The sequence below is a fragment of the Eublepharis macularius genome, chromosome 10 (assembly GCF_028583425.1).
Source record: "Eublepharis macularius isolate TG4126 chromosome 10, MPM_Emac_v1.0, whole genome shotgun sequence".
NCBI lineage: Eukaryota > Metazoa > Chordata > Lepidosauria > Squamata > Eublepharidae > Eublepharis > Eublepharis macularius.
Window position 1 is genome coordinate 39025222 of NC_072799.1, and position 25095 is coordinate 39050316.

The following is a 25095-nucleotide window of genomic DNA, read 5'->3' on the forward strand; positions in this document are numbered from 1 at the left end:
CCTGGCAGACGCATTATCTCGCTTCCAGATGGAGAGATTCTTCTCGCTGGCGCCGGAGGCTCATCGAGAGCCCGACCCATTCCCGGAGGAACTGTGGCAACTTGGAGGGAGTCCATAACGCAGGGAGTTCTGTGCTCGGTGGCACCTTCCACCCTCCGGGCCTACACCGCAGCGGCATCCAGATTTCAATCATTTGCCGAGGGCTGCGGGGATGGGGCGGCGGGGCCGGCAACCCAAGACACGGTCCTGCAGTATTTGGCCCACCTCCGCGAGCTGGGCCTATCTATCAGGACCATGCGGAGGGACCTGTCAGCTATCGCCTTCTTCTGCAAGGCTGCAGGTCACCCGGACCCTTGCGGCGGCTTCTTGGTACGCAGAGCGGTGGAGGGTTGGGCGCGTCTGGCCCCCCCTCCTCCAGACCACAGGCAGCCCATAACCTTAGCCATGCTGAAGGGGATCCTCCGCGTGGTGCCAGACCTCTGCTGGTCCCCCTTCGAGGCCCAGCTGTTCCGCGCAGCCTTTTTATTAGCCTTCTTCGGGGCGTTCAGGGTGGGCGAGCTGGTCTCGGGCTCCCGGTCAGGCGACGGTGCCCGGGCGCTGCGGGTTAGCGACATTGACTGGACCCCTCGCTGGGTCTCCATCACTGTGCGCCATTCCAAGACGGACCAGCGGGGGAGGGGGCACACCATCACCCTGCGGCCCTACAGCAACCGGGCCCTGTGCCCGGTCCGGGCGGTGGGAGAGTACCTGGGTCTGCGGCCTGCCCTCCTCGGGCCACTCCTCGTGCACAGGGATCACTCCCCCCTCACCCGCTACCAGTTCACGGCGGTCTTGCGCTCCTGCATACGGGCCCTGGGGCTCCTCTCCCAGGATTTCGGTACTCATTTCTTCCGCATTGGCGCAGCCACAGAGGCGCATGAGCGAGGTCTGCCCACCGCGGCCATAAAGGCCATCGGGCGGTGGCGGTCCAGGGCGTTCCAGACCTACATTCGCCCTTCTGGCGGCGCCGGGCATTAATGTGCGGTCTTATGCTTTTCCTTGGTAGGGCGGAGGAGAACAGTGTGGATCTGCGGGCACAGCATCGTGCACTGGGCTGGCAAGTACGCGGAGGCATCTGGCTGGGGTCGGCACGTGGGTCTGGAGAAACACCTCAACCTTCGCTGGCTAGGTGTGCGAGGAATGCTATGGGAGGCCCTGGTCCCCATGCTGCAACGGCAGTCGCGCCAGTCCGGTCCACCAGATGCGTTGGTCATACAGCTGGGCGAGAACGATCTGGGCAAGCGAGAGGGCCCGGAACTCAGGCGAGCCATGTGCGCCGACTTGGGACTCCTGCAGGGTCTCTTCCCACAGACCGCCATCATTTGGTCAGACTTACTCCAGAGGTGTTGCTGGCGGGGGGCCCGCTGCCCCGGGAAGATGGAAACCGTCAGGCAGAAGCTGGCGCATGCCATGGGCCAACACGTGGCGGCAGTCGGAGGCTCCTTGATCACTCACTGGGACATTTCACATCGCGTGGCCCCCCTGTTTCGTCCGGACGGGGTTCATCTTTCCAGCTGGGGCAATGACATCTGGTTGCAGGACTGCGGGATGGCCTGCTGGAGTGGCTACAGCGGTAGGAGTGTTGGCGGGAGCCACTTGTGGCTCTGGTGGCGGTTGGGCATTGGATCGGATCCCATTTGTTGGGGAGCCGGGCCCTCGGGCGCAGGCTCCCCAGGCAGGGGATTCCCATAAGGAATCTTGGGAGGGAGTATGAAGGCACGCCCAGCTCGGGGGCTGCCGGGGCATTCTCCCTCCCAGGTGGCAGGGGGATCACCAAGGGTGTACACCAGGTGACCTCCCCCCTTCACAATGCCACTCCTCTGGTCCCCCCCCTCAGCGGGCGCCTGAGGGGGGCGGGGAGTCATCGGCTGGCAGGCGGGTCAGCCGATGCAGTCCGGTGGATCCGATCCACATGCCGCGCCAATACTCCTGTTGCTATTGTTATGTTAATAAAGTTGTGGCCATTTTTTACCCAGCCAATGTGTGTGTGTGCTGTTATTTTGCCGCGCGACCCCTTCCCGCTCCTCTTCCTCGGCCATAGGCGGTAAATGGGGGGCCCAGACTTACCTGCGCCTCCTGTTGCCGCCGGCGGGCGGAGGAGCGGGAACCGCGTCGGCCGCTTGCTCGCTGGCTCGCCCGGCATGCTCCGGGCGGGCCAGCGACCAATCGGTTTAAACTCCGGGCCAGCCAATCGCGGCGGCCCGGAGTCGAGCCGGCGGTGGGCGGGGCCAGCCTCGCGGCCCGGCGGCGGTTCCCTCCAAGGTCCGGCGGCCGGGTATTTAGCCGGCCGCCGGATCCGCCCCCGCCCACTTCGGCGGCGGCGAGCGAGCACCCACCCTCCTCTCCCTGTTTCTTCTATGGTTCTTCGTCACAACTTCGGGCGGTTGGGCATTGGATCGGATCCCATTTGTTGGGGAGCCGGGCCCTCGGGCGCAGGCTCCCCAGGCAGGGGATTCCCATAAGGAATCTTGGGAGGGAGTATGAAGGCACGCCCAGCTCGGGGGCTGCCGGGGCATTCTCCCTCCCAGGTGGCAGGGGGATCACCAAGGGTGTACACCAGGTGACCTCCCCCCTTCACAATGCCACTCCTCTGGTCCCCCCCCTCAGCGGGCGCCTGAGGGGGGCGGGGGGTCATCGGCTGGCAGGCGGGTCAGCCGATGCAGTCCGGTGGATCCGATCCACATGCCGCGCCAATACTCCTGTTGCTATTGTTATGTTAATAAAGTTGTTGCCATTTTTTACCCAGCCAATGTGTGTGTGTGCTGTTATTTTGCCGCGCGACCCCTTCCCGCTCCTCTTCCTCGGCCATAGGCGGTAAAAGAGTCCTGCAAGGCTCCATCTTGCCCCCTATCCTTTTCAATATCTGCATGAAATTGCTTGGAGAGACAACCTGGAGATTTGGGCTGGGTTGTCACCAATATGCAGATGACACTCCGCACTATCATGTCCTTCCAGCCAATTCCAAGGAAGCTGCAGAAACCCAGAACTAGTGCCTGAAAGTGGTTTTGGATCCCAAAGTCCTTCTGCTAATATAATGGCATTTAATTGCCTTAGTGATTTGCCCTGTTTCAATAAAAGACAGCATTTGTTTTTAATTTTTGGTTCAGTTGGCCAGAAAATGAAAAAAACAATTCTGTTCTAGATCTCATATGAAAAAAAATGTATTGGCTGGTGAACTACAGCAAACTCATTCTGCTGCCACTCCATTGGCTACCCATCAGTTACCAGGCTCAGTTCACGGTTTTCACAATTACATATAAAGCCCTTTGTTGCCATGGCCCCTCATATCTGCAGTACCACCTCTTCCTTTATGCTCTGCTATGGCAGCTTCGCTCATCTGAATGGCCTCCTGCAGATACCACCCTGCAAATGGGCAAAATCAACAGCAGCCTATACACACAACATTCTGTTTGCTGGCCCCTAGCGATTCAAAACAAGTTAAGTCCTTGTATTGATTTTGTAGGTTAAGATACAAACATGGGAACTCACAGAATTTTAAAAATGTATTAACATATTTTGAGCTTTACTCCCTAGTTCATTAAAGTATTAGAAGCAACACATGCATCAGAAAGTATTCAGCTTTAATATACTGCTAATGAAACATGAAATTTTGAAATGTCCTTTTAATGTACTAAAAAATATTCAACTTTCAATCCAACCCTGAAGTCACTACGCAGTGAAATGAAATTCAATGAAAAATTCCATCCTAGATTCCCACTTTATTTCATGCCGAAAACTTGATGAATTAATGCTATTTCAACATACTAGCTGTCACCAGAAGCCCATTTTTCTTTATCGCTGATGAAAATGTTCTGATATATCTCGATGATAATTTTTGCCACATTTAAATTTTGGATCATAAATGAAGCATTTCATAGTAAAAATAGAGCAGGAAATTGCACGTGAGCAGTTTTTCCAAAAACAAGTTTATAGGCAGATTCATTTTATATCTCATACAGCATTCTAGAAATGCCATAGCAGCCACCAAAGCACAGTAATGGGACATAAATAGTCACAGCATCTGAAGTTCCCAAAATGTTGAGATGCTTTCATTCAACAAATCTTGATTGAACCAAGTCAGTTTCTAGCCTTTGCTTGCAACAAATAGCTTGAGTATGTTAGGGAACATGAAAGCACATATAAGGGTTAAGTTCAGCGGACTTCAAGGTTATGAGTGCAGGCTTAGACTGTGGCTAATTCTGGCACAGTGGAGTACAAAGTGTAGGTTAGTCAAACTGGGTCCAGCAGGGAATCTGGTCTGTTAACAGAAAATTGTACAGATAACGCAGAAGTAGCATCTGACTAAAGTGGAAAGAGGCCTCGGGTCATGGTGGAGAGCTCAATGAAAACACCAACCCAATCTGCCACATCAGTGGAAAAGCAAAATCAATACTGGAATAAGGGAAAAGGACAGGAGGAAAAACAGCCAAAATTATAATGCCCCTGTACAGATTTACGATGCAGCTTCATTTGGAGTACTGTGTAGTTTTGGTCACCACATCTCTATAGGAACCCCAGACCCATGTACCAGGGCCTAATTTAACTGAAGAGCCTCCCCCTGGCCTCAGACAGAGAGGGGAAGGGGTTGAGTACTACCCTAATCCACCACCTCTCCCCTAGCTCTACTTCCTTCTGAGTTGGGAACCAGAGCTGGTCCATCCTCCTTGGCTTCCTCCCTCAAGCCTTTTAAAGGTCCTGGGCAGGCCTGGGGCATGCCCAGTGGCCACCTCTTCCAGGAAGCCTTATGGGGATGTGGCTTTGCCTGGGAGTGGCCAATAGTACCTCCTGAGCAAGTTCTGCCTCATTACTCCCCTGCCCTGCCCCCAGGGTGGAGCTTCCCAATAGCTGATTGTCAGACAGCTGGCTGGCTGTCAAAGGGCCAGCTGTCAGTGGGTGCCTGACTCTTAAAGGGCTAGCTGCCACTGATTAGCTGACTGGTGTGCAGCTCTTTATAAGGTGACTCAGCCAACTCACTAGGCTTGGTAGCTGTAGTTTTGACCCAGAACGGGGCTGAGAAGAAGGGGGCATTGTGTCGTCTCCACTGCTCCCCAACAATCTCAAAACGGACATTGCAGAGCTAGGAAAGAAGTACAGAAAAGGATGATCAAGGGGCTGGAGCACCTTCCCTTGAGAAAAGACAGAAGTAGTAAGAAAAGAGAGGACTGAAGGGGGACATGACAGAGGCTTATAAAATTATGTACAGGGTAGATAGTGGAAAGAGATCATTTTTTCTCTCTCCCCCCAAATACTCCCTCTCAAAGGCATCTAATGAAGTTGATGGGCAAAGGAAATACTTCTTTACTCAATGAGTGATTAAACTGTGGAATTCATTGCCAGAGGATATAGTGATGGCCGCAGGCATAGATGGCTTTAAAGGGGGATTAGACACATTCATAGAGGATAGGTCCATCAGCAGCTACTAGCCACAGTGTCTATAGGGAACCTCTGTATTCCGAGGAGTAAACTTCTGAACACCAGTGCTAGGAGGCAACATCAGAAAAAGGAGCCAGCGTCTATGCCCTGTTGCTGACCACCAAAGTAAATGGTTGGCCATTGTGTGAGACAGGATGCTGGGCTAGATGGACAACTGATCTGATCCAGGAGGGCTCTTCTCAAGTCAGGAACTCTGGCTGAGATCAGGGGTGGATCGGAATGTTAAAACAGACCGAGAGAAAGCCGGCTGGAGTGGCCTCTGCAGTACTGGTAGTGCTGAAGGCGCCTCTCAGCATGGACCCAGGTTTTAGAGATGATAGCAGGTGTAGGCTTACCAGGCTAGACTATACCTGTTGTCATAGTGCCACAGCCCAAGTCAAAGCCAAGGAGACTTGCAGTGCTACCAAAACTGCTCAGTTTTTTCTTGGCCACCAAGTTTGCGGCCCACCAGGAACTTCCAACTCTGGGACTAAAGACTTCTTCCAGCAAAGCCTGAAACAACTAAACTCTTTTATCCTTTCCTGGCCTTGTTAACCCTATCAATGTAGTGCATTTTAAAAGGATAAATCTGCGGACTGCAGCTTTGCCTTTTTCAGAAGATCTTCCTCGGTGTGTTGTCTCCTCAAGAAAATCGGAGCTAAAGATGAGGAAATCCCAGTTAGTGGGAATGCTAGTTCCTTGGGAAGAAGATCATATCCTTGGAATGGAAGCTCCTAGGCACCAAACTCAGGGTCTCCCCATGGAAGGGAGTTCAAACTCAACGGCTGTGTCAAGATGTGGCGCTGCTATTTGCTCTTCCTCTTCAGTATCAGTGCTGCTTGGGATGGGGTTATGACAGTCTGGAGGTTTGCAAACCACAGAGCCCTTGAAGAAGTGTCCAAGTAGCTCTGTTTAACTGAGAATGTATTCTAGATATGGGGTCTCACAAATATTGACAGTTAACACAACATGCCTTTTTAAAAATTGCTTGAAATAGTTTTTTTTTCTTTAAAAAAAACTGCTTTAAATGGTTTTTCCCCTAAATTCATACATTTCCCCTTCTCTTTTCCTTAACAGCTTCATTCATTTGAGTTTCTGGGCATGACAGCTGGCTGCAGCCAAATCTAATAAAATAAAATACTTTGCACAGTTAATTCAGACAACTTGATGAAAATTTCCTCTGAAGCTCCATCTTGAACATTTCATTCCCTCCAGACTAATATATCTCTTTGTATTTCTTGGCATATGCCTCATTTCAGAATACCAGGAAGGCTTGTGCAAGCAAGAAACGGACCTCATTCCTGTAGGGGATTACAAACTGCAGTCTGTCTAGCTCTCTCCTCTTTGTCATGAATTCAAGTTCACCTCCCAGTTCATCCATTCTCCTCCAGACACTTCTGTATGTTATAACCCCGTTCTGCTCTCCTAAGAAAGCTAGGAGTGATCAAGCCCGGCTACAGAACCCTTTAACCAAGTTTGGCCTCAGCTCACACTTGGGTTTGCTATTATAAAGTGGCAGCTTTCTTGCTGGAGTTCCCATAAAACAGAAGGGCTGCCTTCTAAAGACTCGTGGGGAACTGGCCTCATACCACAGGATACGTCAGGACCACTGTCATACACAGGGCTTTTTTTCAGCAGGAACGCAGTGGAACGGAGTTCCGGAACCTCTTGACAATGGTCACATGGCTGGTGGCCCCGCCCCCTGATCTCCAGACAGAGGGGAGTTTAGATTGCCCTCCGCGGCACAGAGGGCAATCTAAACTCCCCTCTGTCTGGAGATCAGGGGGCGGGGCCACCAGCCATGTGACCATTGTCAAGCGGTTCCGGTACTCTGTTCCACCACGTTCCTGCTGAAAAAAAGCCCTGGTTATTAGTAGCACAAATACCAAGTACCCAAGTACAAGAAGCTATATAAAAAAAAACAGGGATGCAATGTATACTACAAACTGAAAACACCACCTGAATCCACAATTAGAGAAAAATGTAACAAGGTGACAATTGTAAACAATGTTGTATATACTAGTAATAAACATATGAATACAATGAAACAAAGTAGAAAACCATTTTCTCCGAGGGCAACCCACTGAGTTCCACCACCTCTTTTCCCCCCCAAAAAACCCTGGTCATACACAGTTTACTGCACAATTTCAGCCAGAAGCCCTTTTCAGTAGAAGGTGGATCTCTTTTTTTTTTTTGAAAAAATTTTTATTGGGTTAGAATCCGTTATTTTTTACATTACATTCAATTTTCCCCAAATTTTTCACTTCTAACCCCCTCCCTTTCCCCCCCTTTTGTTGACTTCCAACAGCTTTCCCACCCTTTGTCCCTTTTCCCTTACTTCTATTAAATTCCTCTATCTAAAACAAATATACATTCTCCATTATACTAAGCAGTACATCCTTAACTACTTTTCTTGTTATATACCCAAACTGTAAGTCTTTGTTTCCATCTTGGATAAACAATTTATCCCATTTCCAGTTTTAAATATTTCTATATATCATAAACCTATATATCATAAACCATAAAAATCTTACATTTAAATCAAACAATTTGACTTATTCTCTATATATTACTCATTGTATCTTTTTATGGTAATTCTATATAACTCATCACATAGTCAATCAATTTAACTCTTCTGTACATTCAGTTTGGTGCATTATACAAATCTTATCAAAGAAAGAAAATATTGTTGGTTACTCAATACTTATATTTAAACCTTATCATTAATTATTTTCTATCAATATTCTATCTATTAACCTATATATATCTATATATATATCTATATATATATCTATATATATATCAATCTGTTAATCTAACTGCTTATAAATTCACATTTATCTCTTCCCCCCCCGGTAAAGTCACCCCCCTCTACATTTTATTATACTTCAGTAGTTCTCAAACTGCCACAGTTTTCCTCCCACCTCCCATTTCTTCTCCAGATATTGTTTCAGCTTCTCCCAATCTGTGTTAAACTGCCCTGAGTCCAGATTTCTCAGTTTTCTTGTCATCTTGTCCATTTCTGCCATGTACAGCAATTTGTAAATCCAATCTTCAATAGTTGGCACTTCTTGTACTTTCCATTTTTGCGCATACAAAAGTCTGGCTGCTGCTGTCATATAAAATATCAACGTCCTATGATGGGCTGGAATTCCCTCCATTCCCAAGTTTAGTAGCAGGAGTTCTGGGTTCTTATTTATTTGAAATTGTAAAATTTCACTCATTTCTCTTATTATTTCCCCCCAGTACTGCCTAGCTACATCACACGACCACCACATATGATAGAGGGAGCCCTCATGCTTCCTACATTTCCAGCATTTATTAGAAGTGTTCAAGTTCCCTAGCGCAATCTTCTTTGGTGTCATGTACCAACGATAGATCATTTTGTAAATATTCTCTTTAATATTTGTACATGTCGTTGTCTTCATTGTAGTCTTCCACAAGTATTCCCATGCCTCCATTGTTATCTCTTTATTAAAATTTATAGCCCATTTCACCATTTGTGTTTTAACTGTCTAATCCTCAGTATACCATTTCAACAGTACTTGGTATACCTTGGATATTCTTTTCTTGTCCTCTTTAAAAAGGGTCTGCTCTAGTTCCGAATTCTCTATTCGTATACCTCCCTTTACAGAGTCCGAGTTATACAAATCTCTGATCTGTCTATACTGGAACCAATCGTAGTTCGGTGATAGTTCCTCTTGCGTCTTTATTCTAAGTTTAGATGCTTCTATTTTAGTTATTTCTTTGTATGTCAAACATTGTCGTTCGTTGTCAACAACTCTCGGGTCTATCACCTCATATGGAACCACCCACCAAGGAGTTCCTTCTTGTAGGTAAATTCTGTACTTCTTCCAGATTGTGTATAGACTTCTCCGTACAAAATGGTGCAGGAACATCGAGTTGACCTTTACTTTGTCATGCCATAGGTATGCATGCCATCCAAATATTTTTTTATATCCCTCTAGGGCTAATAGTTTCTTGTTCTTTAATGTCATCCACTCTTTCAGCCAAACTAGGCAGATTGCATCGTGATAAAGTCTCAGATTGGGCAGTTTCATTCCGCCTCTTTCTTTTGCATCTTGTAAAACTTTCATTTTCACTCGAGGCTTCTTGCCTGCCCATACAAAATCTGATATTTTCCTCTGCCATTTTTCAAATTGTTTAGAGTCTCTGATGATTGGTATTGTCTGTAGCAAAAACATCACTCTTGGTAACACATTCATCTTAACCGCTGCAATCCTACCCAACCATGACAGATTGAGCCTATTCCATTTAATCAAGTCTCTCTCAATCTGAATCCACAATTTTTCGTAATTATTCTTGAACAAATCTATATTCTTTGCAGTCAGTTCAATTCCCAAATATTTCACCTTACTTGTTACTTCACAATCCGTTGTTTCCATTAACAATTGTTGTTTCTGCTTAGTCATGTTTTTGCATAGTATCTTTGACTTCTTTTTGTTAATGAAGAAACCTGCCAAATCTCCAAACTCCTTAATCTTATCTATCACTTTTGGCATGTTCTCCAGTGGGTCCTCTACAATTAACATTATGTCATCCGCAAATGCTCTGACCTTGTATGAATAGTCCTTTATTTTTATTCCTCGAATTTCCTCGTCTTGTCGTATTTGTATCATCAGAATCTCCAATACTAAAATGAACAACAGTGGAGACAACGGGCAACCTTGTCTTGTTCCTTTGCTTATAGTCAATTTCTTGGTCAATTCATCATTTACCACAATTGCTGCAGTCTGGTCTCTATAAATTTCCTTAATTGCTCTGATAAATCTTTCTCCTAATTGTAGCTTTTCCATAGTGGCAAACATAAAGTCCCAGTTTAAGTTGTCAAATGCCTTTTCAGCGTCAACAAAGAAGAAACCAACCTCTTTCTCACAACGCTTATCATAATATTCAATAGCATCAATCACTGTCCTTAAATTGTCTCTTATTTGTCTGTCTGGCAGAAAGCCTGCTTGCTCCTCCTCTATAACTTCCGAAAGCCACCCCTTCAGTCTCTCCGCCAGTATCTTCGCAAAGATTTTATAGTCATTGTTGAGTAACGATATAGGTCTGTAATTTTTCACACTAGTCAAGTCTTGGCCCTCTTTTGGGATCAATGATATGTTCGCTTCAGACCAAGTGTCTGGAATCCTTTGATCCCTTAAAACTCCGTTGATCACCTCCTTTAGGAATGGTGCCAGCTCATTGGCCATAGTCTTATAAAATTTAGCTGTAAGTCCGTCTGGCCCTGGCGCCTTTCCTAGATTTGCAGATTGTATTGCCTTACTTATTTCCTCATCCGTTACTTCACTGTTCAGTTTATTTCTCCAAGCATCCGAGATTTCTGGAAGTGTCATTTTCTCCAAATATGACGCTATTGAGTCTTTATTTACTTCTTTCTTATTATACAGTTTAGCGTAGAATTTATAAAAGGCTCTACTAATGGTATTCTGTTCCAAATACGTTTTGTCATCTTCACAAATTTTATTTATTGTTTTCTTTTCCCTTCTTTTCTTCAGTTGCCATGCCAGGTACTTCCCAGGTTTATTTGCACCCTCAAATGCTTTCTGATTCAGCCTTTTGAGATTCCACTCCAATTCTTTATTACTCATTGCTGTTAGCTGTTTTTGCAATATTTTAATTTCCTGGTATAATTTCTTTTTCCCTGGTCTCTTTTTTAACTGTATTTCCTTAGTTTTTATTTTCTCCTCAATCTCTTGTCTCTTCTCCTCTTTCTTCTTTCTTGCTCTACCATTTAAGTCCATTAGTATGCCCCTTATAACCGCCTTATAAGCATCCCAAACTTTATCAGTTGGTACTTCTTTATTCACGTTGTATTGAATGAAAAACTTTGTCTCTCTTCTCAATATTTCCATATTCTCTTTTTCCTGTAACAAATCCTCATTTATTCTCCATGCTTTCCTTTTCCTCTTTTTCCCCAGCTTCCACATAATTGGGTTGTGGTCTGAGCCTACCATCGGCATTATTTCTACATCTTTAGTCCATAACGCCAAATCTTTTGAGGCCCAGATCATGTCAATTCTTGATAACGTGGAATGCCTTGCAGAATAAAAAGTAAACTGCCTACTTTTAGGATATTCTCTCCTCCATACATCTTCAAGAGTCTCTTGTTGAATCAACTCAAAAAAGAGCTTTGGTAATAGTCCTCTTTTCTTTTGTGTCATAGTAGTCTTTTTATCCAGTTCCAAGTCTGTCACTCCATTGAAGTCTCCAGCAAGAATTATTTGGTCATATGAAAGATCATCTAAATGCTTCCTCAAATCCTCAAAGAAGCTCTCTTTTGCACCGTTAGGTGCATAGATTCCGACTACCAACACTCTCTTTAAATTCCAAGTACATTCCACTGCTACAAATCTGGCTTCCACATCTTTCATTATAAATTTTGGTTGTAGCTCCTCTTTTACATACAACACCACTCCTCTTTTTTTTTTACTTGAGGCCGCTACAAAGTCTTTGCCCAATTTTCCCAGTTTTAGATATTTTACATCCTGTTTTCGAATATGAGTCTCTTGCAAACAAACAATATCACATTTTTGTTTTAATAGCCAGTGAAAAATATTTTTTCTCTTATTCGGTGAATTTAGTCCATTTACATTCCAAGATAATACTTTACACTCCATATTCATAATCTTGTTGGTAAGTCTTTTTCATTGTCCCTTATAAATCGCTCCATCTCCCGCTCAGATCTGATACGCTTTTTAGCGCCTCCAAATTCGAAGGACAAACCCTCTGGAAGCTCCCATCTGTACCTGATTTTCATGTCCTTCAGCATCTGGATTAGCCCTTTATATTTTTTCCGATCTAGTAACACTGATCTGGGTAGTTCCTTCATTATGATAATTGTCTTGCCATCGATCTCCAATGGATCTTGAAACTGTTTAGTCACAATCTTCTCTTTCATGTTTCTTGTTGTAAATTGTACAATCACGTCTCTTGGTAGTTTCCTCTGGGTTGCAATTCTCGAATTCACACGATATGCCACATCTAGGATAGCCACAACATCCTCCTCCTCCTTCCCCAGGTATTCAGCTAACACCTCCGTCATCTGTTCTTGCGCTGTCTTTCCTTCCACTTCCGGCAGGCCGCGAAATCTGAGCTGCTTCTCCATATGTCTGCTTTCCGCAACCGCCATCCTTCCCCTCATCAGCCTCATCTCTGTTTGTTGCGTATCTGCTAGGTTCTCCATCGCTCCTTCTACTGTTTTAACTCTCTGCTGCGTCCCTTGTAATTCACTTTGTATTGTTTCCATACCTTTCTTCACTTCTGACAGCTCCGATTTTACTTCTGACAGCTCCGATTTTACTGTCTGTTTAACCTCTTTAATCAGCTCCAATTTCATGTCTTTAAATTCTTTAATCACCTCCAAAAGTTTTTTATCCAGGTTTTCTATTGCCGATTGCCACTCTTTCTTCGACATCGTGGGGCTTGCTTTAGCTCGCTCCCACGAGTCCGCTCTCTTCCTTAACTCCGTGGCGTTAATTTTAGTACCTTTTTTATTTCAAATGTCCCGGTCTTCTTGCATAAATTAATTTTAAAGGGTCCAAAATGTCGGGCGTCTTTTCTCTATGGTCTCTCTATGATTTTATAATCCAATATGGCCTACTTCCTTTTCCGCTGAGGCCGCGGCCCTTCCCCTCTCAAAGATGGCGATTCCCTTCTTCCTGCCCTCCAGCCAGGGCCGCTTCTCTCCAGCCGCTCTATTGTTGTTACGCACTTCCTGTCTCCCGTCTTCCCACAGCAGATCTCGCGATGGTGTCTTTTTCTCACAGCTCCAAAGCCACAGGTATTCAAAACAATAGTCCGATTTCTTTAATAACTTCTTTAAACTTAGTCTCTTTTCTAATACAACTCCTGCCGAAGCTTCCCCTCCTTTTCACTAGTCTGTTGCAGTTTAAAAGTCTACTTTTTTTCCTCTCTGTTTTTATCAAGCTGTCCCGTATCGGAAGATAGTGATCTTTACCTTCCCTTCACTTTTCTCGGGTTGTAATCGCTGTTTCGATTTCAAATTCTCCTTTTCACTTCTTCCCCCAATCGAAGCTTGGATATGTAGGTCTTATGCCAGCCGAGTTGGCCCCAAAACTGCCGCAGAGATTGTAGCCGACCCGTCTCAGGGTGGGACCTCAAGGATCGGGAGGGGACCCGTTGTGTAGAGCCCCCCCTCGTCCGAGATCAACGCGCCCTAGGGTCTCGAGCGTTCTTTGCCTGCTCTCCGCCTGAGAGCAGTCGGCCGTGGGCTATTTTCACCCCGCCGGCCGCTTAAAACGGCAGTCCGGTCAGCTCCGCAAATGGAGCTGCGTTAGACCTCCATAAATCCCAAACCGGAAGTCAGAAGGTGGATCTCTGATGCATTTCTTGCCGCCCCTCCATCACAACAACAGTAATCACATAATTCATATGCTTGATCAATGGGAGACTGACAGATTCAGCAAAAGTGGAACACAACTTAAACACTTTTTTATCAAATCTTCCAAAAGAAAGGTTTCCTAGTTTGAATTGCTATTATTCAGTTGCCTTCAGCTATGGAACTGTGCTACTGGGTGATTAACATCTCATATAGCTGAAAAGAAAGATGTTATCATTTCAAAATATAACAGGCAAAATAATGCCAAGCATTTGGCAAGGGACCGACAGTATGGCATATCTAAATTTTCAGATGCTAAAGTATGATACTGAAAGCGAGAACTGACTCATGAAAGCTTATACTTAAAATTTATTTTTCTGAGGTGCCGCTAGACTTCTGTTTTGCTCCTACAGACTCTCGTGGTTATCCTTAGGGAATAAGCAAGGAACATTCTGATGTAATATTTCAAAACAAGATGGGGATAAAGGACTGGAGGTATTCTAAGCACTTGAATTTGACATGTCTACCATTCACAGAGGTAGAAATGGGAACAAGAGTGGGGTCCGAAATGGGGTACATTAACATGGCAACACTGATAGAGGATAGCTACCGCATGAAGAACAAGTGCAGGAGAATGTCTGGTAGGAAGACCACTTTCTGCAGCCTACCCATTCTGGAGAAGGTAACAATATGACACCCTAGTTTGTTGGCTGTCACTGCAGACACTTCATCTTTCTCTCTATTAGCCAAAAGAAAGGTGACTTCAGTGTCTTACGGGGAAAGATCTGAAATCAAGACCGACTGATGAAGGCATATGTACTTTTATTAGAAGTTGCCATGAATCCCTTCAGCCATGTTATATAGCTATGGACACACTAATCACTAATACGTGATTCTGGCTAGAGTTCTTATTGAAAGACTCCTTTGCTTCAAGGTAATTTCTACAAATCTCAGAAAGTTCCAGGAAAAAGCATGCAGAACTACTTGATAATAAAGAAGCCAGTTCACATGTGGACTGATTTCGACAAAAGACCAGTAACACAGAGTCCCCATTCATTGCATTAGCAACATACATGGTTGAATAGTGTAACTACTTGAATGACCTCCAGTGTGATACTAATGAGCTAACTATCAGTGATGCGATGGCCAGTCCTATCTCATCTCTTCAATGCTAACCCCTTGCTCCTCAGATGGTGCTTCATATAACTGTCTAATTAAGCTTTCTTTCACTTTATCTTTGGCTTTTATGAATGAGCATTTGGTTCAGAATGGAAAAAAAGTTAAATAGCTACTTGCTTAATTAAGTATAATTCATTAGGTCCTGGTGGTTAACTCTGCAGATGCAGTTGTTCTTTAAGTCTGGGCATATAATTGATGGCTATTGCAGTTCATTAAATGTAAGTGCAGCAATATTTATTTTGTGGTTTGACTTGAGGGTGAAAGACAAGCCAATTACCCAGCGTTAGATGGCACATTTCAATGCGTCCCATGAGTGCTTCAACAACGCTGAGCTTTCATTCAGTCAGATGGTTGGAAGCACGAAGACTTATGCTCCCTATTTGTCTACTGGCATGTATTCCGAGTTTTTCCGTTCACTTAAAAAAAATCCTAACTATAAAATACTAAGCAATGGAAGAAAGAAAAACAGTGCAACAATGTATAAAACTTTGACATGGAAACAGGAAGAAACTTAGAAACGTTCAATGAAATGTTAACTTAAGGAAAATCTAAAAGATTTTTAAAATAAGTATATTAGAAATTGAGAGTGAAGGTAGCATGGTATAGCCTGATCTCATCAGAACTCAGAAGCTAAGCAGGCTTGGTAGTTGGATGGGAGACCACCAAGGAAGACTCGGCTGAGGAAGGCCATGGCCAACTACCTCTGCTACTCACTTGCCTTGAAAGCCCCTTGCTGGGATCGCCATAAGTCAGTTGTGACTTGACAGTACTTTGCTCACACATATTAGAAATTATTATACTTTTAAATAACATATGGAACTCACAAATCAATATCAGATTCTTTCAGCCTGAACAACACTAGACAAGATTGGGAATTGATTACTACCTATAAATGTTGTATGTACTTAGAGCCAAACTATACAGGACACTGGTAGGTCTAGGCTTGCCACACACACACACCACCTGAGACAGGGGAATGTGCCACCACCACCTGCCGCCCCCAGCCCTGCTCACCTGGCCAGCAGGAGGGAAGGCATGAGAGTGGGTAGAAGCATGTGCACATGTGAACAAACTCCTACGCTCCTGTCACACCAGTGATGGATGGAATCCCAATGCATGCTGAGGTGGAGCTGAGTGAAAATCACCCCTTTGGAGTCAGTTTTCCCTCAGTTCCACTTCAGCACTCACAGCGATTCTTCCCTTTTTCATTGTGTTCGTTTTCCAATGCAACAAAGGAGTGGCAGTCCATGTGCGCTGAAGCAGAGCTGAGTGAAAACTTCCTCCAAAGGACCTGGAAAGTGGAGCAGGAATAAAATGTTAAACCCCGCCATGCCATGTTCCTGATCTGAATTGCGGCCTGGTAGCTACTCAGAAAGAAAAAACCCTCAGGAGCTCAGGATACAGAACTGCTATAGCACGTATAGACTAACACTGAGTTACTTACAATAAACATAAACGGGTTTAAGCACGCTGACCCAGCAATAAAGCAAAGATCTGCTGACATGGAAAATCCTAAATGTTGCTCTTAGCTCACTTTTTCTGTGTATTCATGTCTGAATCGATCATTCCTACTAACAATATCCATGTCATAATAGATGCTCAATTGATCTGAATCCAAAAATACATGTAAAGTAGTTTGATTGAAATTTTCTGGTAGCCCCCTGCAAAGCATTAAAGGAATCATCTTTATTGAGAAAGTGTAACTTGTTATACGTAGTTATCATATGAAATATAATGAGGAGGTAAAATGTCAGGTCACAGAAGTAGCTTTCAGACTGTGACCTGCTTCAATAAGATGGTAATAAGGCGTTCTGAAGAAACCCTGTACTTAATTGGAAAAGAAATCCCTCAACCTATTTGAAAGATTTCTCTTCTCTCTGTTCAAGACTCCAGAGTCTTAAATTCTGAGTATTGGTATCATATTTTGGCATTTTGTTCTTACAATGGATTATATAATTACTCCCAACTTCATCCCTTTTTATTCCTCCAAGAAACATTTCCTTGGCAGCATATGCTCATTGATTTTAAAAGCTTACAAATTACACATTAAAAATTGAAAATTGGCATGCCATAAAGCTACCTCTGCTGCTTGCTGCAGGAAAACCTGGCAGAACACTGAGCCATCTTAGTCAATCTCTTTCTTCAGCCCCATAAATGATCCGGGCAAAGGGCTTGTGCATGCTTAAAGGTGGGAAAGCCAAATTTCCTTCTTTCCCTCAAGCTGTTCTCTGCTTTGCAGGAAGTAGCCTCAAGACTTTCAGTTATAGTGTATTTAAAAGAAACTGGGAACATATTCCCAACTAATTAAAGTTACACCCTTGCCATCAAATGACTATTTATGACACAATTGGCAATTGCCTCACTGCGATTCAAATATGTAGCCATGCATATAATAGGATCCTCTACGGGATTGTATCACCTTCAAGATATACATAAGGATTGTCTGTCTGTCTCTCATCAGAATCTCTCTGCATGTGGTAAACCAGCTTATATATTCTAAGATAATATTTCTAATTAAGTTAGATACATGGCCTCCTATCAGATATTCAAATCTTTGTTGCCTGTCTTTGTATGATTGGCTTGTTGATAGAAGATAGTCAAGGGTATGAAACAGAACAAACAATTCGACTATGGACATTTGGTTTATCCTGTTTCTGTACATACAGTTGGGTAAAACTTTCAAATGAGCTTAGATATGTAAAATCACTTGCTTTTACATATAAGGCACCGGGGAGGGGGGATTTTTCTTCATTTTACAAAGGAAAAAGCATAAGCAACCTTTAAAGCTTTTGAACAGACACTGTGGATAATATTCAGTTCCAATACACTTTAGACCTCCACATTTGAATGAATCTACAGGGAATAAAAAGGCACAGAAGAAATGTCACACAAGACAGGCACATGCTGTGCACAAGCACAGCTGCAGGCAAGATAGCAGCTTTCTACCATTAAAGAAAAATGTCATTCTTTCTCAACACCATTCCTTACAAAAACAGGGATGGTACATTGTTTACTGAGAAATATGGATACACAAACAACGCAAGAAGATCCTGCAAATGTATTGCATTCAGAGATGTTTTGTTCCTTGGATGCTGCTCTCTTGTATTATCTGAAATAATAACCAGAAATAGCCAGAAGGCAAACTGAGGTGGATCTGGCACGTTTTTTTCAGTTAATCTCTCCCAACTCTGCACCTTACTTAAGGCCATGTAGATCCATGAGTTGCAACATAGCCTTTTGGTCACAGGGAAACCCCCTTCCTTTTTCACCACAAGAAGAGCTGGATGGATCCAACCCACTGTTCTAACTTCCTCCACATTGTGTAACTTGATGTTCTAATCTTGCTTTTTAAACCAAGACGACAACTTACTATATTAAATAATGTCATTTATTAGAAATCTACTATAAAGTAATGGTTATACCTTCACTTCATTTCTATTTTTATGTATACATAACTGCAGACTTCTGCTAGTGTTCAAGGATAAAAGCCAAACAAAAGTATCTTTCATTGAATCATTCACATTTCTAAAAAATTTACCCAAGATTGTTAAAATGTAGTGATTCATTGTGGTACTTCTCAAAAGCTTTTCTTTTAAACTACTTATAAAGGGAGGGGGGAGATTTTACAGCAGAAGCAAACATCAGATGGTATTAGCCTTAATCACAGCAAATGTACTGCAACTTTCCCAACAGTCACCCAAAGGAGGTACAGAAGGAAAAGCAAATTAAAAAGTGACAACACTTTTCTGGCATTGATGATCTTCTCTGCTTCTAGGCCCCAAGGACCCAGTAGTTCTGTTCGTTGTTCCTTTTTTAAAAAAAATAATAATTACATTTCAAGAGTGGCAAGAAGCTGAGCTTTTCCGGTGCAGTGACTATCTATGATTCCATGTCCTTGTTGCTTGTTGTTCAGTTTGGAGTTCTTAAAATAACACTGACTAAGCTGTCAGTTAAATACTCTTCAGTCTTAGGACAGACACCTTCTTCTGCTAAACAGAGTAGGGCTATATGAGTAGGAGACAGACCCATTTTTTTCACTACCCTTTTAGTTTATGTCAATGCATTTATTTGTAGCATGAGAGTACATTTTATAGATATGAAGAACATTAACTTGAGCATTCACTACCAAATACGCTGTTCAACATTAGGTCACTTTGTGTTTTGATATTTTGGAACTCATTATTTTGACCAACCTATGTAGACTCCTTAAGGAACCAATTCTCAAGCAGAAAGGGAAAAAAATCCATGAGCTTGAAAAGCCAGGTGGAAAAATATTAGGCAGAAAGAGAGAAAGAAGACTGCTTTTTGTTTGTTTTCCTAATATACTTCATTTGTAAGATTAAGGTAAAAGTAGTCCCCAGTGCAAGCACCAAGTCATTACTAACTCATGGGGGGATGTCGAATCATGACGTTTTCTTGACAGACTTTTTGTTACAGGGTGGTTTGCCATTACCTTCCCCAGTCATCTACACTTTACCGATCTCGGAAGGATGGAAGGCTGAGTCAACCTTGAGCCAATTGCCTAAACCCAGCTTCCGCCAGGATTGAACTCAGGTTGTGAGCAGAGCTTGGGCTGCAGTACTGCAGCTTACCACCCTGCGCCACGGGGCTCTTACTTCATCTGTCACAATATTTATTTAGAACATTTTTATCCTACCCTTCCTCCTGGGAGCTCAGGGCACATGTTTTTCTCCCCTCATTCATTTTATCCTCACAATTGCTCTGTGAGATAAGTTAGGCTGAGAAACCATGACTGGCCCAAGAGCATGCAATGAGCTTCATGACAGAGAAAGGATATAAACCTCCCAATTCCTAGCCCAACAGTAGCCCTGTTCCCAGAGTACAGTGAATATGGGAACAACTTGTATGTACAGGCGTTTGTAAGAAAGAGCCAATGTGCGTTCACTTAGTGAAAACAGAGACCAACACCTGGATAAATGTGGGGTTTTATTCACATGTTCAGCTGTGCATGTGTTGAATGTAACATGAGAATTACCCAATACATGTATAAATAAAAATCAAGTGTACCTTGTACATCAATTGTAGATACATTCACTGTAACTTGTGAACAAGGTTGGTAATTTAAACTCCACCTTTATTCAGGTACTGTTCTCTGGCTTTGCTTGTAAAGTGAACGCTTATGGCTCTATCTTACACACATATAAGCAGGCTGTAAGTGCATTCACTATAAATGTGAACAGGGCTACTTACCACTATATCAGTTCAGACTAGAAACCCACATGCTGGACCTAGATTAAGCCATATGAAGTTAAGTCCTAGTCATATAAGGCATGTTATAATAAGTATTAGCAATTGTTTAAATCTTAGCTTGGGTCCAAGGACATAACACCTAAGCAAGCTTTTCAAAATAGCTTGCTGCTCAGTCTTAGGAACGTATAATAAGTTCTGCTTTGCTCAATGGGGCTTACTTCCCGTTGTTCACACAGGCACAACTACAGTCTTGATATCTGTTCCAGGTAATAGCTTCTGCTTTCTGATAGACAAAGCATGCACTCTTATCACCCTCTCCATCCAGCAACAGCTTCCTAGGGTCTCCCTGGTTTGCACACTGGTCTTCCCTGCCTACATTCATTAACTCATTTGTTTCAATAAAGGATAGGCCTCTAACAGGCCTGGGGGGGGGACGGCAGGGGGGGTGGAAGTGTCCTGTCCCTTTAGTAGAGGTTTAATGTGTGGAAATGGACAGCTGAAGCTTCTTCAGGGCATGAAGGTAAATTACATTAAGCCTCTATTAAAAAAGCAAGACTTTTTCCCCTTTCTCCAAGCAGCTGCCATCCCTAATAAAGGGGCCAATCCACGTGTTCATTATTTGGTGCACATGGATTAGAATTCTCCAGTAAAATGACTGGGCACCGTATCCCACCTTCCTTGCCATAATACACCATTATGGTGCATTCGCTTCAAGCGAACTGGCTACAGTTGGAGGCTCCTTTCGACTGCAAGCAACATGACACAGCAGCCGTTTCAAATAACCTCTTCAAAATTAGGATTCAGCTAGAAGTGTTCTGCCTATTTACACTATCACATTCTTATCCTGCTCTTCCACCAAGGAAAATAGGGTGGCCTACATGGTTCTCCCCTTTTCCATTTTATCCTCATAACCCAGTGAAACAGGTAGGGAAAGAAAGAGAGCATGACTGTGTGTGTCACTCACAAGATTACACAGGGTCCGGAAACATGAACCAGGCCTTCCTGGTCCTAGGCAGGCACCTATCACACTGACTCACCACAGTTGGTTAAGTAATTAACCAGCTGTAACTGTTCTGCTGGTTAATTACATAGCAGTTTGCCTATTTATTAGGATAAACTGCACTCTTACAGTCCCTTGGGATTCAGTGATCTACATGCTTATTTTTAAAAATGTATCTACAGTACAGTGCTACTTATAAATGGCTCCATGTTATGCTGAGCTCTGTGTTTACACTGGCTGGGAACATCTCCATAAATGAAGCTTGAAAGTTAATAAAACATTAGGATTTCACAGACAGCGGACTCCAAATGCTCACATAGTCACCAATACCATCAAGTAAAGCACACAACACAATAATTATTGCATCCCTTATTGCACAGTGCAAGAAAGGCCCGAAAGAGGGTGCTGTGCAGCAATGCAAAAGGAAAGGCCATGATACTCATGATGTTCTCCCCTCTTAGTCCAAGTCCTGAATGCCCAAGAGGTGCCAGTACTCCATAAAGAGATGCCGGTACCCTGTACCAGCAGGTAGCCCCTGAAAGAAAAGCCCTGGCCTTGAGCATTCTCTTCTCCTCCTCCATTTGTGTAATTTATTTTGTAATGGCCTTCAATTCCAGTGGCAGTAGGCTAGGCAGCAGCAGCACAGTTAAAAAAATATCATCCAATCTAATTTAACCAGCATCCACTTTGAAACCTGTTTAGGATTGGATCTAAAGGAAGGAAACAGAAGTCTAAGCATTGCCCACTGAGTTTGTACATCCAGATCAGTTCACCCACAGTTGCTTGGTAATACCAAAAATCCACTAGTCCATATATGTAGTGAACTGCAGATGAGTGCATGTCTAAGTTGTTGGCTGAGGAGAAATAAAGACACACACACAAGCCTCAAACACACTGGTCACAACAAATGGGCCAAATGTAATAAATAGTAGCAGCATATATAGGGGAAGCAAACACTGAGTTCCCTTTCCTGAGCAGTAGCTGGGTGAGTGGAAGTAAATATAGGGAACGGTCTGCCTGTCTGGTGGAACCTCTGTGAATAGGAGAGAGGATTTGGGTCAGGGCTCTCTGCCTGAAAATTAGGGTTTAGACAGGTGGTAAGTTATGACTGTCATTAACTGTGATGGGAGATTTACGGTAGGTGGCAGTGTGTAAGGGGATCACAACACCTTTTTAATATATATATATATATTTTAAAGTCTATTTTAGGTCAGTAAGTAATCCTGGAAGAGTGTCCAGTTTCAATTGCTGCATAAATCACATACTCATATCTACCAAAAATCCAACTCTAGATTTGAATTATCTGCTTACTTTAACAGCAGCCTGTGGCAATGACTCAACAGGGATACCTTCTTTTGTTTGTTTAGAGCCCAACTTTAAAAAGCAGGCAGTTGGACATGCAGCAAAGCTTGCACACTGCTGTGCATTATGAATACATACATGTCACATCACTGATCATCCAGCCCAGAAAAGTTTGCATTCTCCTCACCACAGAGAGCAAGTCGCTCTGTGTTTCCTTAGATCAGTTAGGAACTTGTCATGTGTGAATACTGTGAATTATTCTTTGCTTATTTCATGCATTTTTATCCCAACCAGTCCAAGGAGCTCAGGGTAGAATGCATGGTTCTCCCTCTTCCTTGCAACAGCCCTGTAAGGTAGGTTAGTGAGAGAGAACAACTGGACCAAGGTCACCTGCATCAGTTACACTTAAGAGAGCTTTGAGAACTGGATTTGTTTAATTTTAAAAATATCCCGATGGGAAGTTTGAGTGCACATAACTTTTCAGAGTTGAGTTGCACCACTCCTCTTGTATACACTGTTTTAAGACTGCTTCCACTCTGGTGCCCACCTGGCAAAAGAATGGACGGGAACTTCCCAACTGAATGTAAGATCGATAGATTTCTCATACAGCTTCCAATGGTACAAGGTATACCAACCTTTAGGTATACTTAAAGTATAAAATTACTACATGACTCAATGGGGAAGCTTACTCTGCTCATCCTCCCCCCCCCCCACCACCAACACCCAAACCCAGGACTGAGTGATGGGAGAGTAAGGAAGCCCTTAGGATGGTTAGTTTGCTTTCATTACATGCAGAGGGGCTAAAGAAGGATTGCTTCAAAATGACACATGCTACACATTCTAGAGACTATTGTCATGAGGACTACAAAGACTTTTAAAAATGCAAAACATAGCATAGGCTTGCCAACTCTAGGGTTGGGAAATTCCTGGAGATCTTAGAGCCAAAACACACGTTAAGAAAAACCTAGGTTCAGCACGTGTTCTCTTACCTCAAGGTTTGCTGGGATCTGTAGGCGTCCTGGAAGCTTAAAGTTTAGCATTTACAGAGCAGCAAAAAGGGAAAGGGAAATACAGGCGCCTGTATTTTAAGCTTTAAGCTTCCAGGACGCCTTTAAGCTTCCAGGACGCTTACAGATCCTTTAAGCTTCCAGGACTTTAAGCTTCCAGGACCCTTACAGATCTTTAAGCTTCCAGGACTCCTACAGATCCCGGCAAACCTTGAGGTAAGAGAACACGTGCTGAACCTAGGTTTTTCTTAACGTGTGTTTTGGCTCTTAGGGGTGCGATGCCATACAGTCCACCCTCCAAAGAGGCCATTTTCTCCAGGGGAACTGATCTGTGTCACCGAGGGGCCAGCTGTACTTCCAGATCTCCAGGCCCCACGCGGAGGTCGGCAACCCTTAGCCGCCGCCGCCGCCGCCCCGCGCCACTCACCCCCCAGCCAGTTGCTGGAGATGTTCTGCAGCATGGTGAAGGGGACGCAGAAGAAGGCGATGAGCAGGTCGCTGAGCGCCAGCGAGCAGATGAAGATGTTGGTGACGGTGCGCATGGCTTTGCGGCGGGCCACCACGTAGAGTACCAGGCAGTTGCCGAAGAGCGCCAGGGCGAAGATGAGCGCGCAGAGGAGCACGAAGGCCAGCTTGGCGCGCCCGGGCAGCTCCGGGATGTAGACCAGCGGCTGCAGCCGGTACAGGGCGATGAACTGCTCCCGAGTCACGTTGTTCTCCCGCAGGAGCTGCGCGAACTGCTCCGGGGTAAAGTTCAGGGACGGCATAGCAAGGGCCGCCGGAGAGGGTCGCCGGGGCAGATCAGCGGCAGCGGCCCATCCCGCCCTTTGCGGTCCTACGTGGGCAGAGCCGGGCGAAGTCGCCTCGGGCCGGGAGACATTTTAGCCGGCACCACCACCTGGCCAGCCTCCCAGCGGGGATGGACCAGACCAGACCAGACCAGACGGCCTGCGGGGAAGGAGCCGCCAGACCCTCGACCAGCGTCTAAACACCCCGCGGAGCGTCTGCTCGCCGGTCGCCGTCAAGGCGGCCGAGAACAAGCGGGAGGCGCTCGCCAGAAGGAAACGTCGAGGCACCAGTCAAACCCCCGAAAGTTCAGAGCCGGAGCGCTAAGCGCGCGCGCCTCCCTCCACTCAAGCGCGGCAGCCAAGAGCCTCATTGGAGACTTGGTCGGCGCCGCTGGCCAATCGTTGAGCTGCATAAGAGCCCCCACCCCCGTCTCTATGCAAGGACTCCGCCTCCAAAATTTCCATCCGAGGCTGGCGGGAGCTTGTAGGGGCGGCGTAGCTGGTTCGCGAAGGACGGCTGGGAGGAGACCCGCTCCTGTAAGCGGTCAGTGAAGGCCACGGAGCCGCCGTGTGAATGTGGCCGGGCGAGGAGGCGTACCGCTGGGCGGGACTCGGCTTGTGAGGGAGCGAGGGGAAATAAAGACGCTTAAGAAACTGGATGTCACCGATAAAAATGAATAGCGTAGATCAGGTCATGTTGATGCCCATCATACGTTTGCATAACATCATGTTACACCAAAATCAAAAAGAGTCCAGTAGCACCTTTAAGACTAACCAACTTTATTGTAGCAT

General features: G+C 44.7%; 1 protein-coding gene across 1 annotated transcript in view; it reads right to left on the minus strand.

Moving 5' to 3' along the window:
• QRFPR (pyroglutamylated RFamide peptide receptor) overlaps window positions 1-24282 on the minus strand; it is a 37377-nt gene extending 13095 nt beyond the window's left edge. The window contains exon 1 of the mRNA XM_054990462.1: window positions 23943-24282. Coding sequence (XP_054846437.1) covers window positions 23943-24282 — 340 coding nt within the window. The remainder of the gene's footprint in view (window positions 1-23942) is intronic.
• Between the last annotated feature and the right edge of the window lie 813 nt (window positions 24283-25095).